This window comes from Oreochromis niloticus, linkage group LG13 (genome assembly GCF_001858045.2).
Source record: "Oreochromis niloticus isolate F11D_XX linkage group LG13, O_niloticus_UMD_NMBU, whole genome shotgun sequence".
Taxonomy (NCBI): domain Eukaryota; kingdom Metazoa; phylum Chordata; class Actinopteri; order Cichliformes; family Cichlidae; genus Oreochromis; species Oreochromis niloticus.
In genome coordinates, this window is record NC_031978.2 from 1076362 (window position 1) to 1102546 (window position 26185).

General features: G+C 44.5%; 1 protein-coding gene across 2 annotated transcripts; it reads right to left on the bottom strand.

Annotated features, from left to right (window-relative positions):
* Positions 1–1510: 1510 nt before the first annotated feature.
* Positions 1511–25631, bottom strand: LOC109194243 (TBC1 domain family member 12). 2 transcript variants are annotated; one of them, XM_005473758.4, is made up of 13 exons: positions 24162–25631; positions 16084–16219; positions 12393–12526; positions 9545–9627; positions 9333–9450; positions 9152–9258; positions 8651–8734; positions 8450–8544; positions 8133–8204; positions 7903–8031; positions 7608–7717; positions 6958–7216; positions 1511–6875 (listed from the first exon to the last, which is right to left on the bottom strand). In XM_005473758.4, the coding sequence occupies exons 1-13, from the start codon at positions 25292–25294 to the stop codon at positions 6804–6806; spliced, it is 2532 nt and encodes an 843-aa protein (XP_005473815.3). In that variant the 5' UTR covers positions 25295–25631; the 3' UTR covers positions 1511–6803. The 2 variants fall into 2 exon arrangements, with proteins under 2 accessions (XP_005473815.3, XP_019222360.1); XM_019366815.2 differs by lacking the exons at positions 16084–16219; positions 24162–25631 and adding an exon at positions 15499–16037.
* Between the last annotated feature and the right edge of the window lie 554 nt (positions 25632–26185).

Sequence of the window (26185 nt, forward strand, 5' to 3'; positions counted from 1 at the left end):
GCTCCTCCTCACGTAAAGGAGCAGATGTCGGACCTGCTTCAGTTCCCGCTGTTTAATGGCTGTCTCCTGGCCGCTCCTCCATGCTCGTGACACTGTGCTGGCAGACACGGCGCTCGCTGACACGGCAAACCTTCTGGTGACGACACGCGTGGATGTGCCGTCCTGGAGGAGCTCGTCTAATGCTAACTAAAGCAAAACCAGCGAGAGGTCAGGAGGTGATGGTTTGACCACTGTCTGCCAAACCATTTATTTTTAGGCTCATCTTGTTGCCTCTCCAGGTGCCCTGCTGTTTTCCCTGCAGTCACTTTTTACCTGCACAGGTGCAAATAAATGGTTCCTGCTTCCTGGACGTTTAACTGAAGCTCTGCTGTTCTGTGACGAGTTTCATCAGGTTTGGGGAGTCGGTTTGAATTTACTGGTGATGTCAGTCAGTCGGAGTCGTGTCATGTTTGTTTTGAGTATGAGGAAGACGTACTTCAGTTTCTTTTGGTTCAGTCTTCTTTTTTCTTTCTGGGTAAATGCAGAGTAAATGTTGACTTATTGACCTGAATGATGACGTGGACACAGAACAGTTTCCTCTCAGGGGATTTTTGTTACGTTAAAAACGGGCTCGTTTTTATTGTGAGCATGGAGCAGAAAGCTGGAAGTGTAGATGTAAGTCCAGAGTGGGTTTAGATGAGTGGAGGCTGCAGAGAACTACAGACATGTCAGAGTAAACTGGTCCTCAGGCACCATCTGGTGGTCAGACAGCACACAGAGAAATAGCACCTTTCCAGATAAAAAGATCACAAAGTCATTTGTACATGCATATGTTATGATTGAGTGTTGTGGTTGTTTGTGACTCCTCCCATCAGAGGATTGCTGTGGGTTTTCCCTTTTTTCTCTCTCAAGTGCGGACACCTGGGTGTGGCTTACTGGAGTCCAGTCCACCTTTCACCTTTCTTGGTTGGTGCGTGAGTGGGGCCAATTTCTTGTTGCACTCAAGGCACCCCTAGAAACACATATTTATCATATCATGTTCTGTATTGCCTTGTTAACCTCAACTGCAAAATTTGAAGTTATAACTTACAGACTGTATAATAATAACTTATTTACATCATCTTAAACACTATAAGATGACGAGGAGTCATGTCAATTACCTAATAAATAAACAGGGCTTGTTAGGGGTGATGATATCTCCCCCGTCCTGGCTCCCCCTCGCTGTAGCATGCATGTTGTACCTCCTCAATCTGTAAGCATGGCAGCAGGCCCTTAGGGGAGGGTGTAGCTGGATTTGATGCCCCAGGTGGGAATTGAACTTGTGACTCCTGCGCCAAAGGTGTCTAGTCATACCACAACACTATCCAGGTTCTTGCATGTTAGTTAGTGACTGCGTGCTCTTATATTTTAACTCTGCATCAACTTTTGTTCTTCAGGTGCAACTACTCGATGAGACAAGACTGTAAAGTCCTCAAAGTCAGAGAACGTTTGAATTCATTTAAAACAAACTGTAAAGAGACAGACGCAGGAGTTTGCTGAGATATTTATTTACACATTTAACTAGTGGCCATTATATGAAAAGATTTATTTTTTACAGTGTATTTACAGCACCTGTAAGGCATTATGGAACAAAAGAAAACTGTACATTAAAATATTAAAATCTGACAATAAAACACAGAAAAAGAGAAGCTGAATGGATTTACATGAAAGTATAAAACAAGTTCAAAAAAAGGAATAAGCTGAAGAGTCAGAGGGGACATTATCGAGTCTCATCTGAACGTTTGTTAGTAATCTGGAGTGATGTGATGTAATCAACCTGCTGAGGATTATGGGTAATGAAACTGCACAAACAACATCTGTATTGCAATTTTGTTTCATTCAGTTCAAAGCTCTGAATATTTAACTTTTCACTTGCATATTTGATTGATAACTTCCTTTATTTAAATCAAAACTAAATCCATGAATACATTTTTTGTCTGATTTGTTTTCACACATTTGTTTTGTGTCAAGTTAAAAATGAGCAGAAGTTTCTATCGAGCCCGAAAAACTGAATGAGGTTGGATTCAGATCCAGGATAACTCTGCTGTCAGAATAATCATACGGAGATGTTACATGATGTATAAACACTTACATGGCCGTAAAGCCGGGGGGGGGGGGGATTATGGGAAATTTTGGAGAAAATTGCAAAAGCAGACAAAAGACATTAATAAAAATGTTTAAAATGTGGTTTCATTTTTAAAAGAACCAAAAGAATCGAGGGGCTGGGCGAATGCTGATTTAGTTTGAACATTAAAGTTGTAAATTTACAAGATAAAAACTGTAAAAACAAAAACAAAACAAAACAAATACTCATCACTGAATCTCAAATGAGAGGAATTAATTAACAGGCCTTGAGTGCAGCTTTGTTACCAAGTGTGTTTAAAGTGTAGAAAAAACAAGTTTGTCTTCAAAAAGTGCCTTTATTTAAAAAAAAAATCAGAAAACTGGAGTTTTTAATGTGTTCTTCGTTTGTTAAAAAGAAAATAAATAAAACAAAAACATCAAAAGTATTTTGGACCGTTTGTCAAGAACTAATCGGAGAACATTGAGAAAAATAATTGCTGGAAATGTAATTTTGTAATTTGTGATTTTCAGTAAATCTGCTGGAAATGATGATGAATTCTGGACAGACCTGCTATAAATAAAGTTCCAGATTAAAATTTAAACACACATTAACCAGGTGTTACGTCTTCTGCATAGTCTGACGATTTATAATGGTCCAAAATATTTTTGAGCACAAGCCCGCAGTGCAGACGAATAATAACAGTAACAGTAACAACTACAAATGAATGTTTTACCTTTTGGGTGCTTTGCTTTGCTTCACCGTAAAAAAAAAAACAACTAAATGCTGGATGATCGTGCGTTTAAAAATAATAAATCATGACTCTGTTTCCAGCCTTGTTTAATGAAGCGCTTCGTTAACACTTTGGTCGAGTTTTATTTTGAAAGGCGGTGACACTTCCTGGGTTGTAAGGCTCGGTGGAAGGTAACGGACATTTTAAAGGGACATTCTGTAGTTTTCCTGAAGGAAAAACTAATTGCATTTTTAACTTTTTAAACATAATTTTAAACCCTATGAACACTGATCATAACTGTCTGTGGCGCATTCAGGTGTTACACAGATGTGACGCTGACAAAGTCACCAGAGAAGAAGAAGCAACCCTGAAGTTTGGAAACGATCTCCATCTTTACCACCTCAGAAATACTGATTGGCTGGTGGCTGTAGTGGACATGACCTATTTCCTCCCCCCTCATCCAGGGATCCTCGTCATGTCTGGTGGGTGTTCAGCTTTCAATAGAAAGCGTGGCGGCCTGTGCATTTGCTGGAGGCTGAGTGGAGACTTTTCCTCAGTAGTGCTTGTCGGTAGTTCGATGGTCATGGCGAGGTCGGTGTGGGGAATGAAAGTGAGTGTTGTATTTATTTTGAGCCCTAAATCATTCAGCACAACACAACACAGCCCGTTTATCGTTCTGTGCAGAGGACTATAGAGCGAGCTCTTTACAAAAACAAAGCTTCATTTTCTTGCTGCACTTCCTCTAAGGCCCACTAGGGGCAACATCACAGCAGAAACAAATGTTTACCGCCTGATACAAAAAATAGTTTATAGATCAGTAACTGATTAAAATTCATCTGTTATCATATTAGTCTGACATCCAGTCGACACCATCCATGAATTATAAGATCTGACAGCACTACAAATAGGAGAACTCACTCTGTGGTCCGCTATATTTTTGAAACATATTTTATATCTTGATTTTATTTTTATGGCACATATTTCCATCATTGCCCGTCTCACAGGAGGTCCCATCATCTGGCTGCACAAACACATCAGGCTGATGTAGTGAGTGGAAATCAAAAGTGTTTCCACGAGCTCAAGGAGCGACAAAGAGTACAGAAACTTGTAGAAACGCTGCTGATCTGCTCGTTATTGTAGCGCTGTTGTGTTTTTAGTGACGGCTGTGAGTGCGAAGCTTTGTTCAGAGTGTTGGTCACATCTGCATCCTCAGATTAGTGTTAACCTTCTGGGTATATAAAGTAATTAATGTCCAAAAACAATCATTTTTCACTAAAAATACCAGAAACTCCTTTTTCAGTTATTTCAGGACGACGCTGTTGTGTTATGCTTGTTTGCTCTGGGAACGACATGGAGGAGATGGAGCAAAGGTGGTGACGGTGGGTTGCAAAGTGGCTTGCAGTTGCCCGTAGACAGGCTAAAGCAGCAGAAACTATTTTTTTTTAACAGACTTTTGTTTTTTAAAGAAAACGAGTAATATAAGAAAAAATAAATAAAAATTGCTTTAATTATCCCGTTGGAGTGTTGGTGCGAGCAGCTTCAAACAGTCTTAAAGTCGGCAGAGAGTTTTCAGTCTCGAGCGGCTGGAAGCAAGTTTTTGTTTTCCCTCTGGCATCTCTGTAGACCAAACGGTTGATCCACAGAAAATCAGAACGTACAATCTAATTCATCCAAAACAAGAGATGACAAAGAAAAATGCAAATTTGAGAAGATGGCGACTTGGAGGATGTTTGCTTCAAAAGGAAATAACATGTTTTTAACAATCTTCTGGGAGTGAACAGCAAAAATTCGGTGTCGGTTTTAGGCCTCCGGGTTCAAACACGTTGCTTGCATACATGCTGCAGAGATGAAGCAGTTTATTCTGTTAACTTCAGTCAATTATTTTAGCTGATTTTTAATAACCAAACAAGAAATAATCTGATGCAAAGCCTATAAAAGTGTCATTTTTCAAGCCCAAACTACTAAAAGCTAAAAGCTGCAGCCATAAACCTGGAGGCCTCACTGTGGGGCTTAAATGCTGCGCGATAAAGTGCTCTGAATGGAAATCTGGGAAACGCTGGTTTTAAAACCCCACTTGTCAGCACAAACATTTACGTTCCACCTAAAAGGTTTTTGTGGATATTTTAAACCAAATAACGTCAAATACTGACACGAATGTCCTTTTAAATTCTTGCTTAAACACCAGCAGTAAGTATCACTAATATTCCCACCTTTACAATACATTTAGAAGTATTAAACACTTAAGTGGAATCATTATCTTAATGTAAAAGAAAACACGTAATACTCTTTCATTAACTGAATCCTTTGTAATGGTTTGAAAAGCTTCACTTTCATCCTCTGCTCGTCCTTAAAGTTCAGCCCTGGTTTCCTTAGAGTGGCTGTTCTGTGGTGTGAGCGCTCTAATTTCACAGATATTGGCTGCCTTCTCTTGAACACGACTCAGATGAATGAGCCAGAAAACAGCAGGCTGTTGCTTCCTCCACCAAATGAGGACGTTCAGGATCTTGTGCACAAGTGACGGGAACACGGAGCACAAGTGACGTAAGCTCTCAGTCCCAGGAGCTCTGGGCATGTGATCAGGACTATCAGTCACCTCCTTTTGTATGTTTTTTGGGTACACGTGACTGGGAGGAGGCCCTGGGTTAGATCTAGAACTCTCAGGACACATTACATAAATCCTCTGGCCTGAGAGAGCCGCGGGTTCCTGAGCTTCCCCCAGCTTACTTCGAGGGATTGTAAATGATGCTCAAAGCATTGATTAAAAACGCATCAGAAAAGTCTTTTTCCAATAATCATGACCGACTTTATCACAAAAATCCACAAACCTTGTGTGTGGGGACGTCTTTTAGACCAGTGGACGAGTTCGACAGACGGTTACAGCTTCCAGTCACACACTGCACTCTAGTGGTGGTTGCTAGGTAACATCTACAGGCGCTAATAAAACACATTAGACTGACTTTAATGAAGCGCAGCAACATTAAACCACATCGTTGGCCAGTTGACTTGGGACTGTGGGCAGGTGATGTCACCTGTAGGATGTTTGCTGATTGGTTCTGGTAAAATTACTTCTGTCTCTTGTTCAGCAGGGCGCTAAGCTAACGGACCGACATGAGCTCACAGTGAGGTTTGTGTACATAAATCCTTTTTTAAGGAAGGTGGTCATGATTCCCAGAAAGACAGAATTATGCTTAAAAATGTGTTTTGTGTTGTTGGAACTGATTTTTGATTTTAGTTCCTGAGAAGGCAGCAGATATCTCCCAAACTGGGCAGCTCCCACCAAAACAGTGGTGACAGAGAAGCAGCGAGTAAACTACAACAGTTTAGTTTTACTTCCACCCAAATCTCCCGTGTTGGGAGTTTGTTTTGCTTGCAGATTAAAGTAGTGCAGACTGCCGTCATTCTTGAAGCTAATGTTACAACAAAAAGCAGCAAAGTAAAAGAGTGTTTGTGAACTCGAACCACAAGGACCCACATTAATAAGTGAACCACAGAGGTCATTTCTGAAGCCTTGAGAAACTCATTAGCACCTACAGTTAGATTTAGAGTCTTGGAGAATTACACAGGGCGTGATGCTCGGTGTTGGCGCTGTCCCGACCTGGAGGAGCCAAAGATGGCCGAGTCGAGCTGCTTTTAGGTTTTCTTCCCAGCCGTCTGTTACTCCCCAGCTGTGGAACACAATCTGTGAGAAATACTGACTGGCAGCTGAAGATCAGGATTAACCAACCGCTTCTGGTCCCAGCAGAGGTTTCAGGAATCGCCGGAGCTGCCCAGGACTGGTCAGCGGCTCCGCCCCCACCTCCACGGATGCCTCGTCTTCACTTCAAGCTTCGTAGCTGAGGCCCGGACTGAGTTTAATTTCAGGTTACGCAGCTTCAAGATACACAACTTGCCTCTGTGGTTGGCGTCAGCGGCGGCAGGGGGAGCTAGCATGAACTCCGACACCCCCGAAGCCAGACGTTAGTTTGAATACAGCTGGAGTTAGCGTCGGAGTTAGCTTCTCAAAGCTGGACTCGTGTTTTTATCCGCCTCTTTATTTCCATCCTTCATCAAGGCAGAAAACACCTGGAAGGAAACACACCTGTTAGCTTTTTATCTGCGAGTGAGCTGCGCCGCCCTCGCCCTGCGCTCTGACCGTGAGGCTGACCTGAGCCCAGCGGCGGTTCCTGCTGATCATGTGCGTGCTGGCCATGGCGTTGAAGAGCGTGTGAGACTGCAGGTCCTCCGGCAGGCGCGTGAGGAACTGCGCGATGTGGATGAAGTCCATCTGCAGCAGGACGTCCTCGTACAGACGCAGGATGCCCAGACCCGTCCGGAATAAGCTCTCCTCGCCGTCCCGGCAAAAGACGTCCCAAACCCGGCACGCCACGTCCAGAGGGAGTGACTTACTGTACAGAGTGAAGATCCTGCAGGGAGACAGACATGCTGAGTGAAATCTGCAGGTGTATGAAGAGGAAACACCGACTCGAGGTGAGTTATGAAAGATCAGCATGGAAATATGCGCCGCTAACATTTACAGGAAGGTAAAACTGGGTGTTTTTCTCCGAGGTCAAACACAGACAGCTTCTGCATGACTCTGTGGTGACCTGCAGTGACCTTTGTTACGTGGGTCACCTGCTCAACCAGGTGAGCTACATCCAAAGTCTTTTTTTTAAGACAAATGAACTTTAAAACATTTTTAAGTCGTTAAATCTTACCGACAATCTAATCTGTGTTAAACATTTAAAAGATTTGCTGTAAATTTATAACAGAAAAAAATCAACTTGGCTGCTTTTTTATTCAGTTGTATTAACTCACCAGTCAATCAGATAGAGGTCAGGGGTCAGGCTGTTGGTCTGGAAGTGGCTGAAGAGACGAGGAAGATTCTCCTCGAAGAAAATCTCAAAGGCTGCAAAATACTTCAACATCTGTCAGAAACAGACAGAACAAAGAGGAAAAGGTTTTAATTTTTCACAGTGATTTGTGTAAAAGTAAAAATCTTTCACCTTTACTCACAAACCGAGCTCTCAGAGTTCTTCAGGACTAAGAACAGGAGCGATGTTTCTGAGTTTTCCTTCTCTCCCTCTTATGAAATATCAGAAAGACTGCGTACCAGTTCGTGGTCGACTCTGAAGAAGGCCATCTGACAGGGTTTATTGAGCAGGTTGGCAAAGGTGATGAAGGCCTCGGCCTCCTCCAGGTTGAGGATGAGCACAGCAGCGATGAAGGACATGCCCTGCACCTGAAAGTCCACAGACGCTTTGGTTTCAGATCAGTCTTAACGAGACACTGAATGATTTTTTTTAAATATTTGCTAACAGCTGCCATAATGCTTTCACTCACGTAGCCAATGTCAGGCCTGTAACAGGTGTAGGCGCCCAGCACGCTGTGGAGGAGGTCGTGGTACGGACCGCCCTGCAGGAGGAAAACACAGCAGACATTCATGTGAGACACAGATGTGATTGACCTGCTGGCTGTTTGTCGCAGGCAGACTGAAGAACCTCGGGACAAAAAACACCCAAAAAGACGTCACAAGTCCAAAAACAAACGTCTGAAAATCCGACCAAACTCTTTTCTCATTAATGCAGAAATCAAACTGCTGCATTTGCTGCTGCAGTGCTGCAAAACTGAATGGTCCTCTGCCCGTTATCTGCGTTTACCTTCTGGAAGATGAAGAGTGAGGGGAAGGTTCTGGAGATGTCTAGTTTGATGAGATCCAGGCTGGACTCTCTGTCAGCCAGAGATGCTCCTCCATCTAACGGGAGAAACACACACAGGTATTTTTTAAACCTTCAGAATGAAGTTTTCAGTCCTCGCTGAAACTGGAGCTGTGAGGGTCAAAGAGAGGAGGGGCGTCGTACCGCTCTCGCTGTCGTTCACCGAGCTGGTCTCGCTGTAACTCCTCCACTTCTCTTTGGCTCTGGAGAGGAAGATCTCATAGAGCTCTGCAGCAACACAAACACCATAAATCAGAAAATTAGATTCTGCAGACTTAATCAGCTAGTTTTAAAGGTTAGAGTTGGATTTTCATTTTTTATGCAAATCCATCATTTTGAATCTCTTTGAGCCTCAGTCACTGTTTTGTGAGCAGAAATATTTTTACCATGCAAATAAAATTCTCGTTAGATCCATTAAAGGTGTGCAACAGCCAGCTGTGTTCTTCCCACTGTGCAAATGTTTGTTACCCAGAATCTAAACTGACAGCCTCAATCTGCACGCCTCCTCTCTCCATATAAGATAGAGCACAGATTAGTGTTCCTGTGGGACTCATGGTGGTTTAAATAAACAGCTGCAGTCACTGCAGCACTTAAATATAATTCTCTACATTTTTAACAGGAGCGTCCAGGATCGTGTGTTTGTACCTGGTGTGATGTTCAGCTCGTTGCCGATAGCGAGGCTCCAAACTCTTCCTCTGACGCTGGGGGGAAGGCCCTGCCACCACAGCTCTCTGACCCGCCTCGTTCCCTTCCTGCACACACACAATGCATTAAATAAACACACACACACACACACACACACACACACACAGCACTGGAGACGCACATGGAGTCCCAGTGAGGCAGGATCTCAGTGTTCCAGGTGACCATGGCGTTGGAGATGCTGTCCTCCTGCCGGTGTCTCTCCTTCATCTGACGCTTCTTCCTCTGGGCTTCTTTCAGCTCTGAAGGAGACGCAACAGCACGAGCCAATCAAATCCAAGAACAGCACCAGCCAGTGACCTCAATACGTGTGTGTGTGTGTGTGTGTGTGTGTACCTCTCCTCTTGGCTCCTGCCACCATCTCCTCGTACTCCAGCTTGTGTCTCTGAGTTTCCTCTGTAGATTTGGCCGGCAGGTTCCTGAAGGACAGACGGACAGACAGACGAGCTCTCAGCCAGCTGGAAAGCTTGTTGGGGTTTACTTTTTTTACTTCCTGTCAGGTGATCACACACAGCGGCTCTGTCTCTCTGTGACAGTGACCTCTCTTCATCCTGAAGTGTTTCATGTGCAATGCCCAGCAGATTTCTGCTGCGAGGATCGCCTCGCATCCCCCTCACTCCGGAAAACACTAATTAATCTGAGTTTTTACACCAATTTGACTCTAATTTAAAACTGTTCAACACAGAGGGACAAAGAAGGATAAAGACTGATACTAAACCTTTGTTAAAAAGCTTCAGTGTTTTCACAGTCAAACCTCCGACTTCCACATACAGTGGCACATATAGTATTCGGCCCCCTTGAACTTTCCCACATTTTGTCACATTACAGCCACAAACATGAATCAATGTTATTGGAATTCCAGGTGAAAGACCAATACAAAGTGGTGTACACGTGAGAAGTGGAACGAAAATCATACATGATTCCAAACATTTTTTACAAATAAATAACTGCAAAGTGGGGTGTGCGTAATTATTCAGCCCCCTGAGTCAATACTTTGTAGAACCACCTTTTGCTGCAGTTACAGCTGCCAGTCTTTTAGGGTATGTCTCTACCAGCTTTGCACATCTACAGACTGAAATCCTTGCCCATTCTTCTTTGCAAAACAGCTCCACAACTGCCCTGTGACGGCCTCAGAGGTTGTCTAAGAGAATATTGGGAGCAACAACACCATGAAGTCCAAAGAACACAGCAGACAGGTCAGGGATAAAGTTATTGAGAAATTTAAAGCAGGCTTAGGCTACAAAAAGATTTCCCAAGCCTTGAACATCCCACGGAGCACTGTTCAAGCCATCATTCAGAAATGGAAGGAGTATGGCACAACTGTAAACCTACCAAGACAAGGCCGTCCACCTAAACTCACAGGCCGAACAAGGAGAGCGCTGATCAGAAATGCAGCCAAGAGGCCCATGGTGACTCTGGACGAGCTGCAGAGATCTACAGCTCAGGTGGGGGAATCTGTCCATAGGACAACTATTAGTCGTGCACTGCACAAAGTTGGCCTTTATGGAAGAGTGGCAAGAAGAAAGCCATTGTTAACAGAAAACCATAAGAAGTCCTGTTTGCAGTTTGCCACAAGCCATGTGGGGGACACAGCAAACATGTGGAAGAAGGTGCTCTGGTCAGATGAGACCAAAATGGAACTTTTTGGCCAAAATGCAAAACACTATGTGGTGGAAAACTAACACTGCACATCACTCTGAACACACCATCCCCACTGTCAAATATGGTGGTGGCAGCATCATGCTCTGGGGGTGCTTCTCTTCAGCAGGGACAGGGAAGCTGGTCAGAGTTGATGGGAAGATGGATGGAGCCAAATACAGAGCAATCTTGGAAGAAAACCTCTTGGAGTCTGCAAAAGACTTGAGACTGGGGCGGAGGTTCACCTTCCAGCAGGACAACGACCCTAAACATAAAGCCAGGGCAACAATGGAATGGTTTAAAACAAAACATATCCATGTGTTAGAATGGCCCAGTCAAAGTCCAGATCTGAATCCAGTCGAGAATCTGTGGCAAGATCTGAAAACTGCTGTTCACAAACGCTGTCCATCTAATCTGACTGAGCTGGAGCTGTTTTGCAAAGAAGAATGGGCAAAGATTTCAGTCTGTAGATGTGCAAAGCTGGTAGAGACATACCCTAAAAGACTGGCAGCTGTAATTGCAGCAAAAGGTGGTTCTACAAAGTATTGACTCAGGGGGCTGAATAATTACGCACACCCCACTTTGCAGTTATTTATTTGTAAAAAATGTTTGGAGTCATGTATGATTTTCGTTCCACTTCTCACGTGTACACCACTTTGTGTTGGTCTTTCACCTGGAATTCCAATAACATTGATTCATGTTTGTGGCTGTAATGTGACAAAATGTGGGAAAGTTCAAGGGGGCCGAATACTTTTGCAAACCACTGTACAGGCAGGAAAAATAGTCATGGAGGACCACACGTGTAGTCTTCCAATGCATATCCATATCCAAGCAGATATGTTACTGATACACACACATGTATGTGGTGTCAATATTCGGCCCTTTCATTTGCTTTTCACAAAAATAAAACATCTCATTCACTGGCTCAGGTGTCTGTTTCTGCAGCTATCAAACATTAAAATGTTACATTCCAATCTGCAAGTCCATTCAGCAACATGCTGCCAATAATAATAATAACAATAATAATAATAATAATAACAATAATGATAATAATGTAGAACCAGTTCCAGCTGGTTCCAGAGAATAAAGACCAGCAGCAGCTTGACTTCCCAACACCGCTGAGCCCAAAGTTGGAAACACTGAAGTCAGAAGCTGCAGCTGCAGCTGAGGTGGAAACAAACCAGCACCAACACAGACTGGTTTTCAAACACTCCAGAGTGTAGTGGAAAAAATCCAGTTTCCAACAACAAGAAGATCGGCACCAGCACGGATTCCCTAAACTACTCGGCTCACAGTTGGAACCGTTGAGCTTAAACGTGGGAATAACACAAAATCACCTGTTTGCAGATGCACTCGCTTCATGATTTTCTTGCTAAACATGCGTTATGTAATACTTAAATACCTTAAGTACACACATCAGCAGGTTTATCCCTTTTCCAACACCACAGCGTGCAACACCAGCTCCAGTCTTTTCCACCACAGACACAAAAGCACATTCTTAAAACTGCATTTTTAAAGCCATCACAGCACAAAAGGCTGAACTTACGATGGGCGGTCCTCCAAGATGAGAGCCGTGGTGGAAAGAGGCTCAAACTCCAGGTTCCTTCTCTTCCCTGCAGGCTGGGCGCGCTGAGGACACGAGGGCACGCTGGAGTCCTTCATCGGCTCCTGCTGAGGAGACTAAAGAAAGAAACAGGTGATCATGTAGTACTGCATCACTCTCAGAGTAATTACACCTGAATATCAACTCAACAGGGTGTTTTTGGCAGTTACACAAATTCAGATCTGTCTCACATCATTTTTAGTTTCCACAGTCCTCACTGAGCTGTGGGTGTTTAGCTCTTCACCCAGAGAACATCATAAAAAGCCATTCCACCTTATACACAGATAAACATCTGTCCTCCAGCTCGGTTTCATTCTTCTCTGAGACCGAAAAACTGCGTTTGCAAACGTCTGATCATTTCAAGTGTCAGTGTCAGAGGGACAGCTCAGGCGAGCTTTGGAGACAAAGGTAGAGAAGCTGAGAGGGTTTGCACATGTGCAGAAGAGGGAGAGTGGATTTACTGGACAAAGGATGATGGAGCTGCCAAGCAGGGGGAAAAGAGGAAGAGCTCAGAGAAGATGGATGTGGTGAAGCAGGACATGCAGAGGGTTGGTAACAGAGGAGGATGCTGGGATAGGGTGAGATGGAGGCAGATGGTGGAGAGATCTCTCCACTTCTTGGATGAGAGGTGAAAGAAACTTAAAGAAGTCCAGACGCTTTTCTTTCCAAACGTCTCTCGAGTACAAACGGAAGTAAAAGCATCATTTCAAACCCTGAATTTAGTAAAAATGTTTGTAACAGATTATTTACAGCTTCAGAATAAACAGAGCGCTCGTTCATCAGCTTAAGCACAGAGAATCACTGTGTGTGTGTGTGTGTGTGTGTGTGTGTGTGTGTGTGTTGAGCCCGTACAATAAACCGTTTATCCACAGGAGCAGGACAGCTGCGGGGTCAACAGAACAACACGTCTTTTATCAGCTGGTTTCAGGCGTGACTGCCGCCAGCAGAGGGAGACAGAGGTCGCCCTCTGAGGCTGCTCTGTCATCACATTCAACATGAAGTGAGAGTCATAAAAAATACACATCATGTGACCGTCCTGGTGATTTCCAAAGAGCCGAGATATAAAAACAAGGAGCTGAGGAAACACTGACGTGGAACATGCTGCTCGCCTTTCCCTTACATTACAGCAATGTGCATATTATGGTTTGTTAGACAGACTGTAGATAAAAGATGCATGTAGCCACAGTGACATCACCCACTGGTTTGTGCCTCCACATTTAAAAGCATCTATGTTAGCAAGCTGGCCACTGCCATGTTGTTTGGTAACAGCAGAAGTGACGTATTTGGATGAGGGCGTTTACGATAGCAGCTTTCTGGACTTTACAGAACTACAAATGAAGAACTTGTGTTTTCCATTCAGACAGATAAGATCCTTCGACCTCCGGAAAGGTGATTTCCTAATTCTGCGATACTGACGATCGGGAGATCAGACAGTCGGTCTGCTGCAGGTCGAGTGTCTGTGTCAGCACAGAAAAGCTCCACGTAATCATGGTGTTTATGTCTAAGGAGGGTTTTTACGAGCAGTAAAAATCCAGATGCTGCAGAGCAGAGAGGAGCTGCATCTACACACACGTGTGTTTACCAGCTTGATGCTAACGCTGTTAGCCTGCCTGTGTTTATGTACAACACGATGGCTGTAAAATGATTTAATGTGCTGGGCAACATCCACACGTACACAGCCTGAAGCTGCGGAGGCAGAAGATGATCACACACACACACACACACACACACACACACACACCACCAGCCTCCTCCTCTGGTTGAGTTTAATTACATACATTTTCACATCAGTTAGCCGGATAAAAAGCTACGTCACACTCGGCGGGATTTTCTTTGCTGCCACAGTCCCTTTGAGCATGACTGTGTGACCTCTGACCTTTGATTGGAGCCATAAAGGTATTTTGCCAACAGCTGCTGGCCTCTACCCTCGCTCTGCTCACATGACGGCAGCAGCAGTCAGATGATTCATCAGGAAAAGAGTTGGCCAGATGTGGCCTGGCTCAGGCTGGCTGACACGTCAGACACAAAGCTGCCGGAGGAGGAGGAGGAGGAGGAAGGCTGACTTCACTTAAACTGTTTCCTTTCAATAGTGCAGAAGGACAGCGTCTGCTCTGAAGCTGTTAACTGATGGTTTAAACAGGGTTTGGCTCCTTAAATAAGACTCCGGTAAATCCAGCCCGGTGCAGCTCTGCAGTTTCAGTCTTTGTTCCAGAAAGCAGGAGGACATTCACATCATGACCGCCACCGTCTGCTGCGTGCTCCATAGCACAGATGTTGTTGGGACATCTTCCTGCTGCAGCAATATTTCAGACAATAGTGTGTTTGTCCAGCTCGGTGGAAACAGTCCTGGGTTTCAGGTTTGGCCGTTTCCTGTTTCAGTGTCACAATGGCTTCATGCACAAAGCCAGATCCCACAAAGAAACAGCTTTCCCACTTTGGTTTGGAAGAACGTGCATGAAAAAGCTTTGCAACCTGCAGTAAGCAAGCCGGAGCAAACACCCCATCCAGCATCGTCTGGATGAACTGGACTTCACCGTAGCTGCATGGGAGGAAAAGCCCCAGCAGGTGTTCCAGTTAAAGATCTCTGAATGTGACTGCTGAGAGCTGCGTCAGAGCTTCTTCAATTTAAACAAAAAGTTCAACTCAAGTGCACAAATAAAGCAGAGAGTGCATGAGATGGGACTGCAGACGCAGTGTTCATGGCTCTATTTTCCAACAGCAAGCAGACAGCAACCCCCAGGACTGCACCAGAGTGCAGTTCCTCTAACATCCACTAGGGGCCGGCTCCAGAAGTCCTCCAAAGAAACTGTACTGGTCCCTTCAATAACAACTGTACCGAGGGTACGGTTATAACCCACCTGTTTAAACTGCATTACAGCTAAAAGTTTGCATTATTAGGGGGCGTGGCCTCTTTGACTGACAGGTGGGTATAGCTGCTAGCTGTCTGTTAGACTTCACCTCAGCTAATTCGCAGGTGAGTTGCAGCACTTTGCAGTCTGTTTACGTTTATAAATTGGATGTCAGTTATTTGCAGATGATTAGTTCTTACCTCACAGCGTGAAGCTTATTTCCCCTCTCTGTGCTGAAGGCAACATTTACATTAAGATATTCAGAATTCACTGACGAGGCTTCAAACTCTGACATGAACCTGAACACGGACGGTCTGCGGACTGCCCTGAGGAAATGACGTGCTCGTGATCCCACAACACAAACGGTTCAGAAAAATGTAGAATCTCAATAACTGATGAAGAAAAGGTGCCGACAGAAGGAAAGAGGACAACTGAGTTTGCAGGTGGACACAGCTGGATCTGCTTTAAAATAATCAGCGTTTTTGTGAAGACCTCGAGTGGACACGGAGGACACACAGCGAGTAACGCTGAAAGCAAACAGAGCCTTTATTGTGCCTGCGGAGCTTGTTTAACGCCTCGCCCTCAGTTTCTGAGTCCTAAGGCTTCTTCCTTCCACTGTTTATCTGATTTTCCAACATAGCAGCTCATGTTTCTGACAGATGATTCACCCAGGAGAGTTTCATGCCCTTATAAAGGACCGACTGTGACTGGGAGCAGATTAAACACCCTGGGCGGAGGAGGAGGAGGATGATGATGATATGGTTGTGTGTGTTTAGAGAGCCAACCTGCTCCGCGGTCGGCGTGGAGGCGAGGTCTTTGCTCGTATCGCCTTCTCTGGCTGCTGTCTTGCCAAACAGTCGCCACCCTGCTGAGCTGTGGGACGTCGCTTTGGGCTCTTTGGGTTTCCTAGAAAACAGGCTCCTGAAAGACGACAGAGAGCAGCTTAGCAAACATGTATCTGAGTCAACAGGAAGGAAATAAACTTCATCTCTCAAAATCATATGGAGCACTGCTAAAGCACAATGTGACAAATAAAACTTCTCTTCATTGTTAATTATACGATTATAATTATAATTAATTATATCATGCATTACTGGATGGATTTTAGTATACTTATAAAATGTTACAAATTTTTCTTATTATTATCGTCAACTGAACTCATTTTAATTCACTTCCCTAATTTTATTTTTGACCTTTTATTTTTGTGTATTTTCTTTGCATATTTCTGCTTCATTTTGCAAATTCAAAGGGTGACAAGAGGAAAAGTGTTGCCTCGAGGACGATGACAGAGATGGTGTCTTCTAATCAGGAGGGAAAATAAATAAATGAATAAAATTAACTTTATATTTGATGCCGTTTGATTGACTTTACAGTTTTATTTATTAATTTTAATCATTTTAGGCATTTAGCTCATCTACCTTAAAAACTAATAAAATGAATCATCACTAACATTAAACACAAAAGTTGAATGTATTTAATATAAAATGTGGCATAAATTGCTTCTGTATTTATTTACATTTTTATTAATTGTTTCTTTATCTATTTTAGCTCCACACCAGACTGATGACCTGTTCAGGGTGTGCACTCCTTTGTGGGATAGGCTCCATAAATCATTCCGAAGGAATCCTGGTATCGAACATAGATAAAAAGGAGACCTTTCATTTGCTCTAACTTGTCCTGAGCAGCACCTGCCCCACATGTTGATATGAGTCTTGAAAGTTGGCACAGTTTGAAATAATCACAAACCAGATCAAACATGCAGACTATCGATGCTGCTTCCTGCTCCGCTACAGCTGACAGATCCCATCATAGCGACGCTCCACGTTAGCCAGACTTTGGCTTTGGATTGTGACAGTTTAGTTTTAAACAGAGCATTAATATTTTTTCAGCAATGAAAACTTAATGTGCTGTAATTATGAAGTCACCCCCTACATATCTGAGGGGCTGTAACTCTGAAGATATTCATAGTATGAAGGTCAGATTCTGCATGGCGTCATTAAATGTACTAAAGTCAGTGTATAAAACTCTGCTCATCCTCACACAGGTTCTATGGTCAGTGTCCCTCTGACCTCCTTGAGTGTGCTGACCTGGCTGATAAAACGTCTTCCCCTTAAAGCGATTCCTGTAAGCGTTCCCTATCACTCAGACATTTCAACACACTGGCAGGTTCCCATTTCATTAGAAGTCCAGCCATCTGTGAAGAATGTAAACTCTGGTCAGAAAAGCTGCAGAGGACGATTTCAGTTCCTCAAAAAAACACGAAGAAAGATGCGCAGCAAAGACGTAATGCGGTAAATGTTGCAGTTGCAGCAGTTTTTTAAGACTTTTCAGAAAAAGCTGCCATATCGACAGTTTTCATTGGAAGAGTCTGCTGGTCAGCCGGGGGGAAGAGAACAAACACAGACACACATATGCATGGGAGCCTGCTCCGGAGAGACGGCAGAGCAAATATTATCCCACCTCGCGCTCTGCAGGTCAAGTTTGTTCACAGCTTCAAAGACCCACACGCTGCATCTGCTCTTTCCTCCACAGCTCAGTTTTGGCTGCGCACCACTGCAGCAGCTGAAAAGAATAAGCGGAGCCACGATCCCCGTGTCCCTCCACTTTAATTTACTTTGATTACAGAAAACTTGGCGCCAGTTTTTCAGTCATTTTGTGCTCTCTCTCCCTCAGCTGAGATAAATGCTATTGCTGAAGTGTCTGTGGCACGGCTCATTCAATATTTTCAGTCATTTAAAAGGTAATAAAAGGTAATTATAGACTGTAGATAAAAGATGGATGTAAGCACTCCCAAATCTTTTTGCACTCAGATTCGTCGCCCCCTGCTGGCCATTAAAGTCAGGTTGATCATTTCTAAAGTCTGAGTATTTTCTGGCGTTAAGCTGCCAGCGTCTGACCCACGTGAGCCCCCACCCAGGTTAATGATCCAAAGCATGCAAATCATCGACCTGCTAATGTCAGGAATAAATAAATATACTCCTGATTTACATGATGTACCCCTACAAACAAATGTCGGTGCCGTTTTTCCATCAGGCACGTAGAATATTAGGTTATGAGGTCCTCATTTCTGGAAATATCAGCTGTTACTTGAACTGCAAGACTGCATATTTGAACAAGCCAGTTCAAAGTGTTTGATGTAAATTATTAAACCCATCAATGAAAGTCAGGAATGTTAGGAAATGAAAGAGCTTTAAGACAGAAATGAGAAAGAGCAAAACAATCTGCATGAACAAGCAGACGTCAGGACAAAGCTGAACATTTCATTTGGGGGTGAACTTCCTGCTTAAGTGTAATTAAAACTCTAGATTATTTTCTTCTCGGTGTAACCGACAATGTTTCAGCAGTTCTGCAAAATAAAATCCTTGTTTTTATTATTTTAATGCCAAAATGACAGATAAATACAGCTTTATAACTGATGGAAAAACTCCACTATCACACTGCTGTCAATGTTAAAACCAAACAAACTCGTAGACGCTGACAGACTTTGGTTAAAAACTGAACTGTGTGTTGATCTTCTTCCTCTCTTGTGGCTGTAGTTGTAACAAATGAGAGAAACTCCAGAAATAGAAGAGGAGAAGTTGCTTTCTCACTAACAGAGAGCGGAGGCTCTTTATCTGAGCAATAATGTGACTCTGTTTGGTTTCATTACAGAAGAAAGAAGATCACAAACACAAAGAAAGTGAAATGTTCATTCACAGCGTCCTGTCAGGATTCTCCAAACCACTGAGGAGTGCGCAGATTAATCATGCAGAAGAAGAAATGCAGCAGGTTAGACTGTCACTGCTCCTTCCTCAGAAGAACAGCTGACGCGTAGCTTTGTGTTGGTTACATCAAACTGTCCCTCAGATCAGAAGGAGCCTCGTTTAAAACACACTGTGGCTGCTGTGACGTTCAGCACAGCCTCTGTGGGTGTTTATGTGTGATAAGACCTAACCTCAGTGTTTCACACACAAACTTCACTGGTGGGAGCCATTCAAGTATCAATTTGTGTTTATTTTGACAGAAATAATCCCAGACTCTTGACTTCCTGTTCCACAGGCTGCTCTCCCGAGCTTGTCCTGACTGATGGGGGCTCTTTGGAGCTGTAGAAGAGAATTCAGTAAAATGTGGGGTAAACATTATTCTGAGACAAACCTAACCAAGCAGTTTTTATAGTGTAAACTTTGCTGTTTGTTGATCTGCTGCAGCCTGAAGATGGCCTGGATGTGCTGTGAGTCTGTCACGGGGCTGAAGCACAGACGGGAGGTGCAGCTGTTTATCATCTATTATCTATTCCTGCAAAAGTGTACGAGGGTCTTTTTATGACTTTGTTTTTAAAAGGCACCGTGCTGCCATCACAAACGGAGCGTAATTCTGTGTGAAACACTGAGGCTGCACTACACACTGCATTAATAATTAACTGCAGAGGTGAGCACATCTAACGAAGACCTTAAATAATTCAAGGCTGGTTTGCTGTTATTCCAGCAGCTGATTAGAAGCAGGACGTGAGCACAAAGCTGTGCATGTTCAGAGCTGCAGTTCCACTTGTTTTTTAATCTTGGGCTCTTTCATAGTTTAAATTAATCCTTCATTTAAGCCATCTTTCTTCTGATTGGCTGCCCCTCACAAACAGAAGGTTTGAGTTGCAAAAAACTACCTAAAACTGACCCAGACGCACGTCTACATATGCTTAACTTTAACATCCACCTATGAAAGAGGAGGTGGGTGACAGGAAATAAGGAACAGAACAGGTCCACTTTAAAGTAGCACTCCCGCCTGTATGTGACCCAGGCTGACCTGCCTGAGCTCAGAGGGCCACACAGCCAGAGTGGAGTTTTTCCAGCTGGGCTGTTTTCTCCTTGGCCTTCCTCCTCCGTCTGTCTGGATTTCCTCTGAGACGCCGTGACATTCAAGCCAGCTGCAGGGGCTTGCATCCAAAACCAGCCCAGACCCAGACGCAGATTTAACAAACACAAATTTTCCTGCACCTGCCAGTCAGGCACAATTTTACTACTTCATTAGTCAAATGGAGAAAAATCCAACCCTCAAGTTTCTGAATGTGACCAAACCTTAGGGAAACTCTCTGCTGCTGCATTTCTCTCTTTTTCACTTCCTTGTGTGGCTCAGAGGAGCGTTGGAGCTCTTCCAGTAACTATCAGCGTAATATAACATCTTTATTCTGCTGCTGGAGTCACTGTCCAAGTCACGAGGGATGAAATCATGCAGTCAGTTCAGGATGAAACAAAGCTGTCTTACTAGCTCACAATCCTCCTTTACAGCACAATAAAAACAGGAAACCGAACTTCACCTGCAGCCTTATCTGCTCAAACCAATTATACGTAACTGTAGAAGGCAAATATCTGCAGCGTATTAAATCATCTGAACTGAGTGGAGGCCTCGAGTCCCCAGAGATTCAATTCCACAGTTATCATTCTGATGTTTCAGCCTGCTCTCGTGGAAAAATGCGGAATGGTGATGGAAAATGATCCCATCTGTTCATGCATGCAAAATGTCCTGGTGTTTTTTTCCTAAAATCACAAACAATCCGAGTAGTTTTGGCACCAGAACTTCAACAAATACTGAATTAGTGCATCTTAGTGTTAAAGTCATATGAAGCAGAGGGTACAGATGATGTGTTCTGTGTGGGACTGTGGTCTCTGGTGTGAGGGGCAGAATGGACGGCTGGTTTTAATGAGTCACACTGGTCGATGAACAACAACAAAAAGCCACGATGATTATTTTTACCATTTACAGGCGACTTCAAGCAAATATGAACTCAACGTGGAGCAGCAATGGTCATGATTTCAGATCATAGACCTAAAGCACCAGCACTGAAGTGAGGTTAGCTGTTCCAACGGGAGAAACAAATGAAGCCAAAGAGAACGACGGCAGTCACAAAGTTCAGCAAAACAAACTAAAACTGGGCTGTTAGATAAACCGAGCCATGTCCCGGAGCGCCCGGCGGGTTTCCACCGCTGCCGAGGATCGTTTGACTAACGAGGTTATGCTGGATGAGCACATATCCGCCAGCAGATCAATCTCCAACCTTGAGACTTCAAGGTTGCTTTCTGTTTGGGCGCTCTGGGTTAATCATCAGTTACCGACAGACCGTCTCTTCCGTACTCTCAAACAGATACTGCACACACCTGCATCCACCTCATCCACACTTCCTGGCTCTGACTGAGCAGTAATCAATGAGCGTGGCACCAGACCGCACCGAGCATGATTAAAATCAGCAGGGCTCAGCATCGGGACCAAATTAGCGGGGTCTGGATGTCCTAAACACCTGCGGTGTTGTGGTTACAGCGGACAAACAAGAAAACTGACTCCAGACCAAATCTAATCAGTCGAATGACAAAAAACGGACCGCATTTCAGCCGAAGATACAAACTTAGACGTTCTCAGCTCTGAACAAACAGCCCTTCAGTTACCAGCCTGCAGGAGGCCGCTGCTTTATGTCCTCACCCAACCTGCTCTCCTCTGATTTCTGAGAAGGCCCTGTGTGCTTCCTGTTGGGAACTGCAGACAATCTGATAAATGTAATCGTTTCTTGTCTGAAGACCGACTCCAACAACTGAGGAATTCTGTCGAGTATTTGACACGAGTGTGAAACTCGTACCCCTACATGAGTGTGTACTTACAGCTGTTACAAAACAGGAAGAGATGCACTACAATAAAACAGACTGCATATAGCAGGAGTGGCTGATAAGGACCAGAACACACAGTGGGACTTTACAAACAGCTGACTGAAATAAAATGCAAAAAAAAAGATTTCAGTGTTGGTGCATAATTAAAGGTGGATGCTGCGTTTTCAGTGCTTTACTCTGACGAGGATGTGAAGCCATCACATTCCACCAGACTCCGCTCACAAAAACAGGAATTTTACCTCCTAAAATGAGGGAGGCGGTCGTCTAATTGCCTTTGGTTTTTTAACAACACATTAAAACAAACAAACTCGTTTCCTGTGAACTAAAATGATCACTTTTTTGTCAGGAGTCTGGTAGAGCTGAAAAGAACGACTCCTTTCCCAGCACGCCATTTCTGCAAATTAACTCTCTTTGTTGCTTTATTCAAAATGTTAACATTTAATCAACGTATACCTTCAAACTTTGAGTTATTACTTATCGTAGGACCAGTGCCGTCTCCCTTTGAGAGAAGACGGACAACACTTTACGTCATGCAACATCAAACTGCATTATCTGATTTTATATCTCATTTGAAATGTCGTGTTTAGTCCCGTCAGCTAACATTATCCAGTCCAACAACAGGAGGTTACTTGTATATTTGCTAAGGGGTCTGTGTGGCGTGTATGGGAAATGACGCCATCAATCTGTCATCTCAAAACGAGACAAAGCAGGAGGAGGGCGTTTCCCTCTGTTGCATTGGGAACATGGAGAGCACCCACTTCCCTCGGCCTGGGGCACATGCAATCATTGAAGATCTATTCTTTCTTGGAACAACAACAACCAAATTAAAATGACCAAAGAACGGCTATCTTGGTTTGAATAAATAAAAGACCGAAACAAGGCAATCAAATTCAGGATGCACTCAGTAGCAGACTCAAAATGGACCAACAGGTGGTGATAACACAGATTCACACAGGTTATGAACTACTGTTGCTTTTTAGCACCAACACTGTAGGAGTGAAACCTCAAAAGTCACTGAGTCACTGTCCTGTTTATGTGGCAAAGAGTGAGAGGGAGACAGCTCTGTCCCTGCGTCAGGACGGCAACAAAATCATCACAAAGTCATCAACAATCTGAAAATAATCCCGTAACCCACAGCTCAAATATCTCCAGCTTTGCTCTTATGTGTTTGGAGGTTTTGTACATTAAGAGTTAAAGCTTAGTAATTCAGGCTCTCCTCCATTTATTTACCTTCTCTTTCGCTTCAGTATGACTCATTTCTTTGGTTACAAAGGAAAAACGTGTTCCTGTGTTGCTGCTCTGTTGCTTTAATTCTGCCCCAGAGGCTAAAAAGCTCCATCTAAAGAGCTCAGACTGTGTTTCACAGCCTTTTAGTTCAACCACCTGTGCGTGTGGGGTTTATTCAAAGTCGATGTGACGCGTCTAAAAATCAGCTTTTCAGGAACTGAGAGCATGTAATCTCATTCGTGCCTGATCGACACAGTCACAGCATCTGGGCAGCTGCACGGAGGTTGAACGGCGTGATCAATCGCCTCTGATGGCTGAAACCGCTCCGGGAAAAGAGCAGAGGGAGCGGTGAAGCCCCGGGGAAAGAGGCAGCACCCAGTCGATGCTCGCTGATGCCTGCTGTGTCACTGAGATGTGATCAACGTGCAGGATTTTACAGTGTTACAGGCCCCAGACAGCAGCTCTGAGAGGTCGTCTGTTTAATACAATAAGTGACCTTTAATGTGGAAAGGTGGAGCGAGAAGAGGAGGTGGAGACTGCTGGATGCAAGGACGCATCTTCATCACTGAGCATTTAAATCTGTACATCATGAGCTTTATTTCCTAAAATCTGCATTTGGAAGCACAAATTAATAGAAGTGTGTTTTATATTTTTCAGCCGTCTTTATGTTTATTTCCATGAATCTTGAAGACGGATACGTAAATAAAAGAAGGTATTTCCTATATGTAAAATGTATTTCAATAAAGCTAACTGAAGTCCAATCAGCTTTTAAATCTTTATTTTTTCTATTTTAATCTTTAAATTGTGCGCTTCTTTACTAAAATAATTGAGCCTGGATTGACTGAGAATTAAAACCTAGTATTACATCATTTTCAGTTGTCTTCATGTTGTTTACTTATATTTCAATACAGTAATAAGACTAAAACCTTAAACCATATGAGGAGGGAGGGGGTCCTTGGGAGACAGCACGTGCACTCTTTATTGCCCCGCAGACCACGTGATCATTTTACCTGGTGAAGAAATCTGCGATGCCGAACCTCTTTGGCATCTGCTTGGGGTCCGAGCTGTCCTGGGTCAGGTCCGGCAGCGTGTCCGGGGCGCTCTGCCGGCGACCCGCCTCCAAAACACCCCTCAGGTCTTCGTCGTACCCTTCAAAATAAAAGCCCCCATCCTCCTCATCCTCTGGGGACAGCGGGGTGGCGTCACAGCTGAGGGACACGGCTACGTTGGGGTTAGTCCTCAGACTCTGCGGCCTGACGGGAGGTGAGCTGGGGTCGCTGAAACCCCCCTCCTCATCCTCCTCCTCCTCTTCATCCCTGGTGTTGCGCTCAGAGAGCGGGCTGCCACTGGATGAAGGACAGGGAGAGGGGGGTTTGGCACTTAATCCAGGGGACCCCAACCTCTTATCATGCCTAGACTCCGACTTCAACTGACATTCAGGGGTGTTTTCAGGTGAGCAGCCCGAGTCCAGGTCCTGGTCACGTGTGTGGAAACCCCCGTTGGCCACTTTCACGTCTTCACAGTCGCAAACGCGAAGCTGCTGGGTGGGAAATAACCCTGCCTCCCCCTCACAGCTGTCAGCAGCCCCGTTGGGCATGTTTACCCCCGCGGTGCAGGCGCAGTTCCGCCGGTGCTCCCTCACCGCGCATGCCAGCTCATGGCCGGGCAAAGAAGTCCTGATACACCCGCCTCCTGTGGCCTCTCCCCCCGGGCTAACACAGTCTGAATCCCGGGCTTCTCCTTTGCTGTCCCCCCGCATCTTCTCCACTGTGAGCACAGCTGGACAGGAAGCAGCTGTGGTGCCCTCAAGGCCAAGCCCCCCTCCTCCTACTTCCAACTCGACCACCGGCAGCTCCTCCTCAGTGAACCCGTTCAGGCCGCTGTGGTCCCCGCAGACCCCGGAAACCGGGCCGGGGAACAGCCTCTCCAGCATTATCTCCCCTTTCAAGGAGGCGTCAGTGTTTACATCCCTGCCGAGGCCGGTGAAAGCCTTCCCAGCGTCGTGCACCGCGCTGACCCCGGCTAGCAGCGCGATGCTGCGGTCTCTGAGTGCAGATTTCCCCGCTCCGCCACCTCTTTCTCCCTCTTCGTTCTCGTTCAAGTCGACTCCGAACGACCCTCCGTTCTCCCTCACCGTCTCCATGACTTCTCAGTCCGCCAAGCGAGTCTCTGCCGCGGGCGTAAATTCCTGCAACGAGTCCCCCTGCCCGGTGGGCCGAGCTCCGCAGCAGCAGGTTTGGTTGTTCTTGGAGGAAGGGGCTACCTGCATTTTCAGAGCCGGTTTAAGGCTACCTGACACACACCCAGCGCAACATTTCCGTCTCAGGTGTTTAATGCAGACAAAGGAACGCTTCACGGCCGCTTTCTTGCGTCGCCACCGGGCAGAAGATTAATTAAATCCGCCAACTGTTAGCTAGTCGCAGCAGCAGCGGCATCCCGGCCACAGTCCAGCGCCATCTTGAAAATTCCCCAACAATGACGTCATTCATCACGACTGTGTTTTGATTCGCTGAAGAGGTTTACAGTGACACCCTGCGGTCAATCTGTGTAACTGCACCTCAAACCTCTGTTGACCCCATTAAAAAACACACAAAAACTCAAACAAACTCAGAGTTACGACAGTTAACTAATACTAATCTGAAAACTGCACTGGAAAAAAATCAGTTCAGTTTTATTTATATAGCACTAAATCACAACAACAACTGTCTCAAGACACAGTATGCTGTAAGGTAAGACATATTAATACAAAGACAACAGAGAAAACCTGTAATCAGATGATCACCATTTTAAAAGCGCCTGGCAGAACTATGCTCTGTGTGTTTTTAACAATCTAGAAAAAAACTAACTGAAATTAAGTCTAAGGAGCTTGGAAAGAAAAGTATCTGGACTTCTTTATGTTGCTTGAAGACATTTCACCTCTCATCCGAGAAGCTTCTTCAGAACTGAAGAAGCTTCTCACAGATAAGATGACAGAAAAAAGTAATCAAAAACATAAAAAGCCTGAAAAAGATCAGCGTTTGAAGACTGATATTTG

What these genes read in the sequence shown, in the direction of transcription:
- LOC109194243 (XM_005473758.4), bottom strand. Translation starts at nt 25,294, where the DNA reads ATGGAGACGGTGAGGGAGAACGGAGGGTCGTTCGGAGTCGACTTGAAC. An exon ending in ATCTTGGAGGACCGCCCATC is followed by an intron (nt 9,628 to 12,392) that starts GTAAGTTCAGCC and finishes TCTGTCCTTCAG; the next exon opens with GAACCTGCCGGCCAAATCTA. An exon ending in ACAGGCCTGACATTGGCTAC is followed by an intron (nt 8,032 to 8,132) that starts GTGAGTGAAAGC and finishes GTGGACTTTCAG; the next exon opens with GTGCAGGGCATGTCCTTCAT.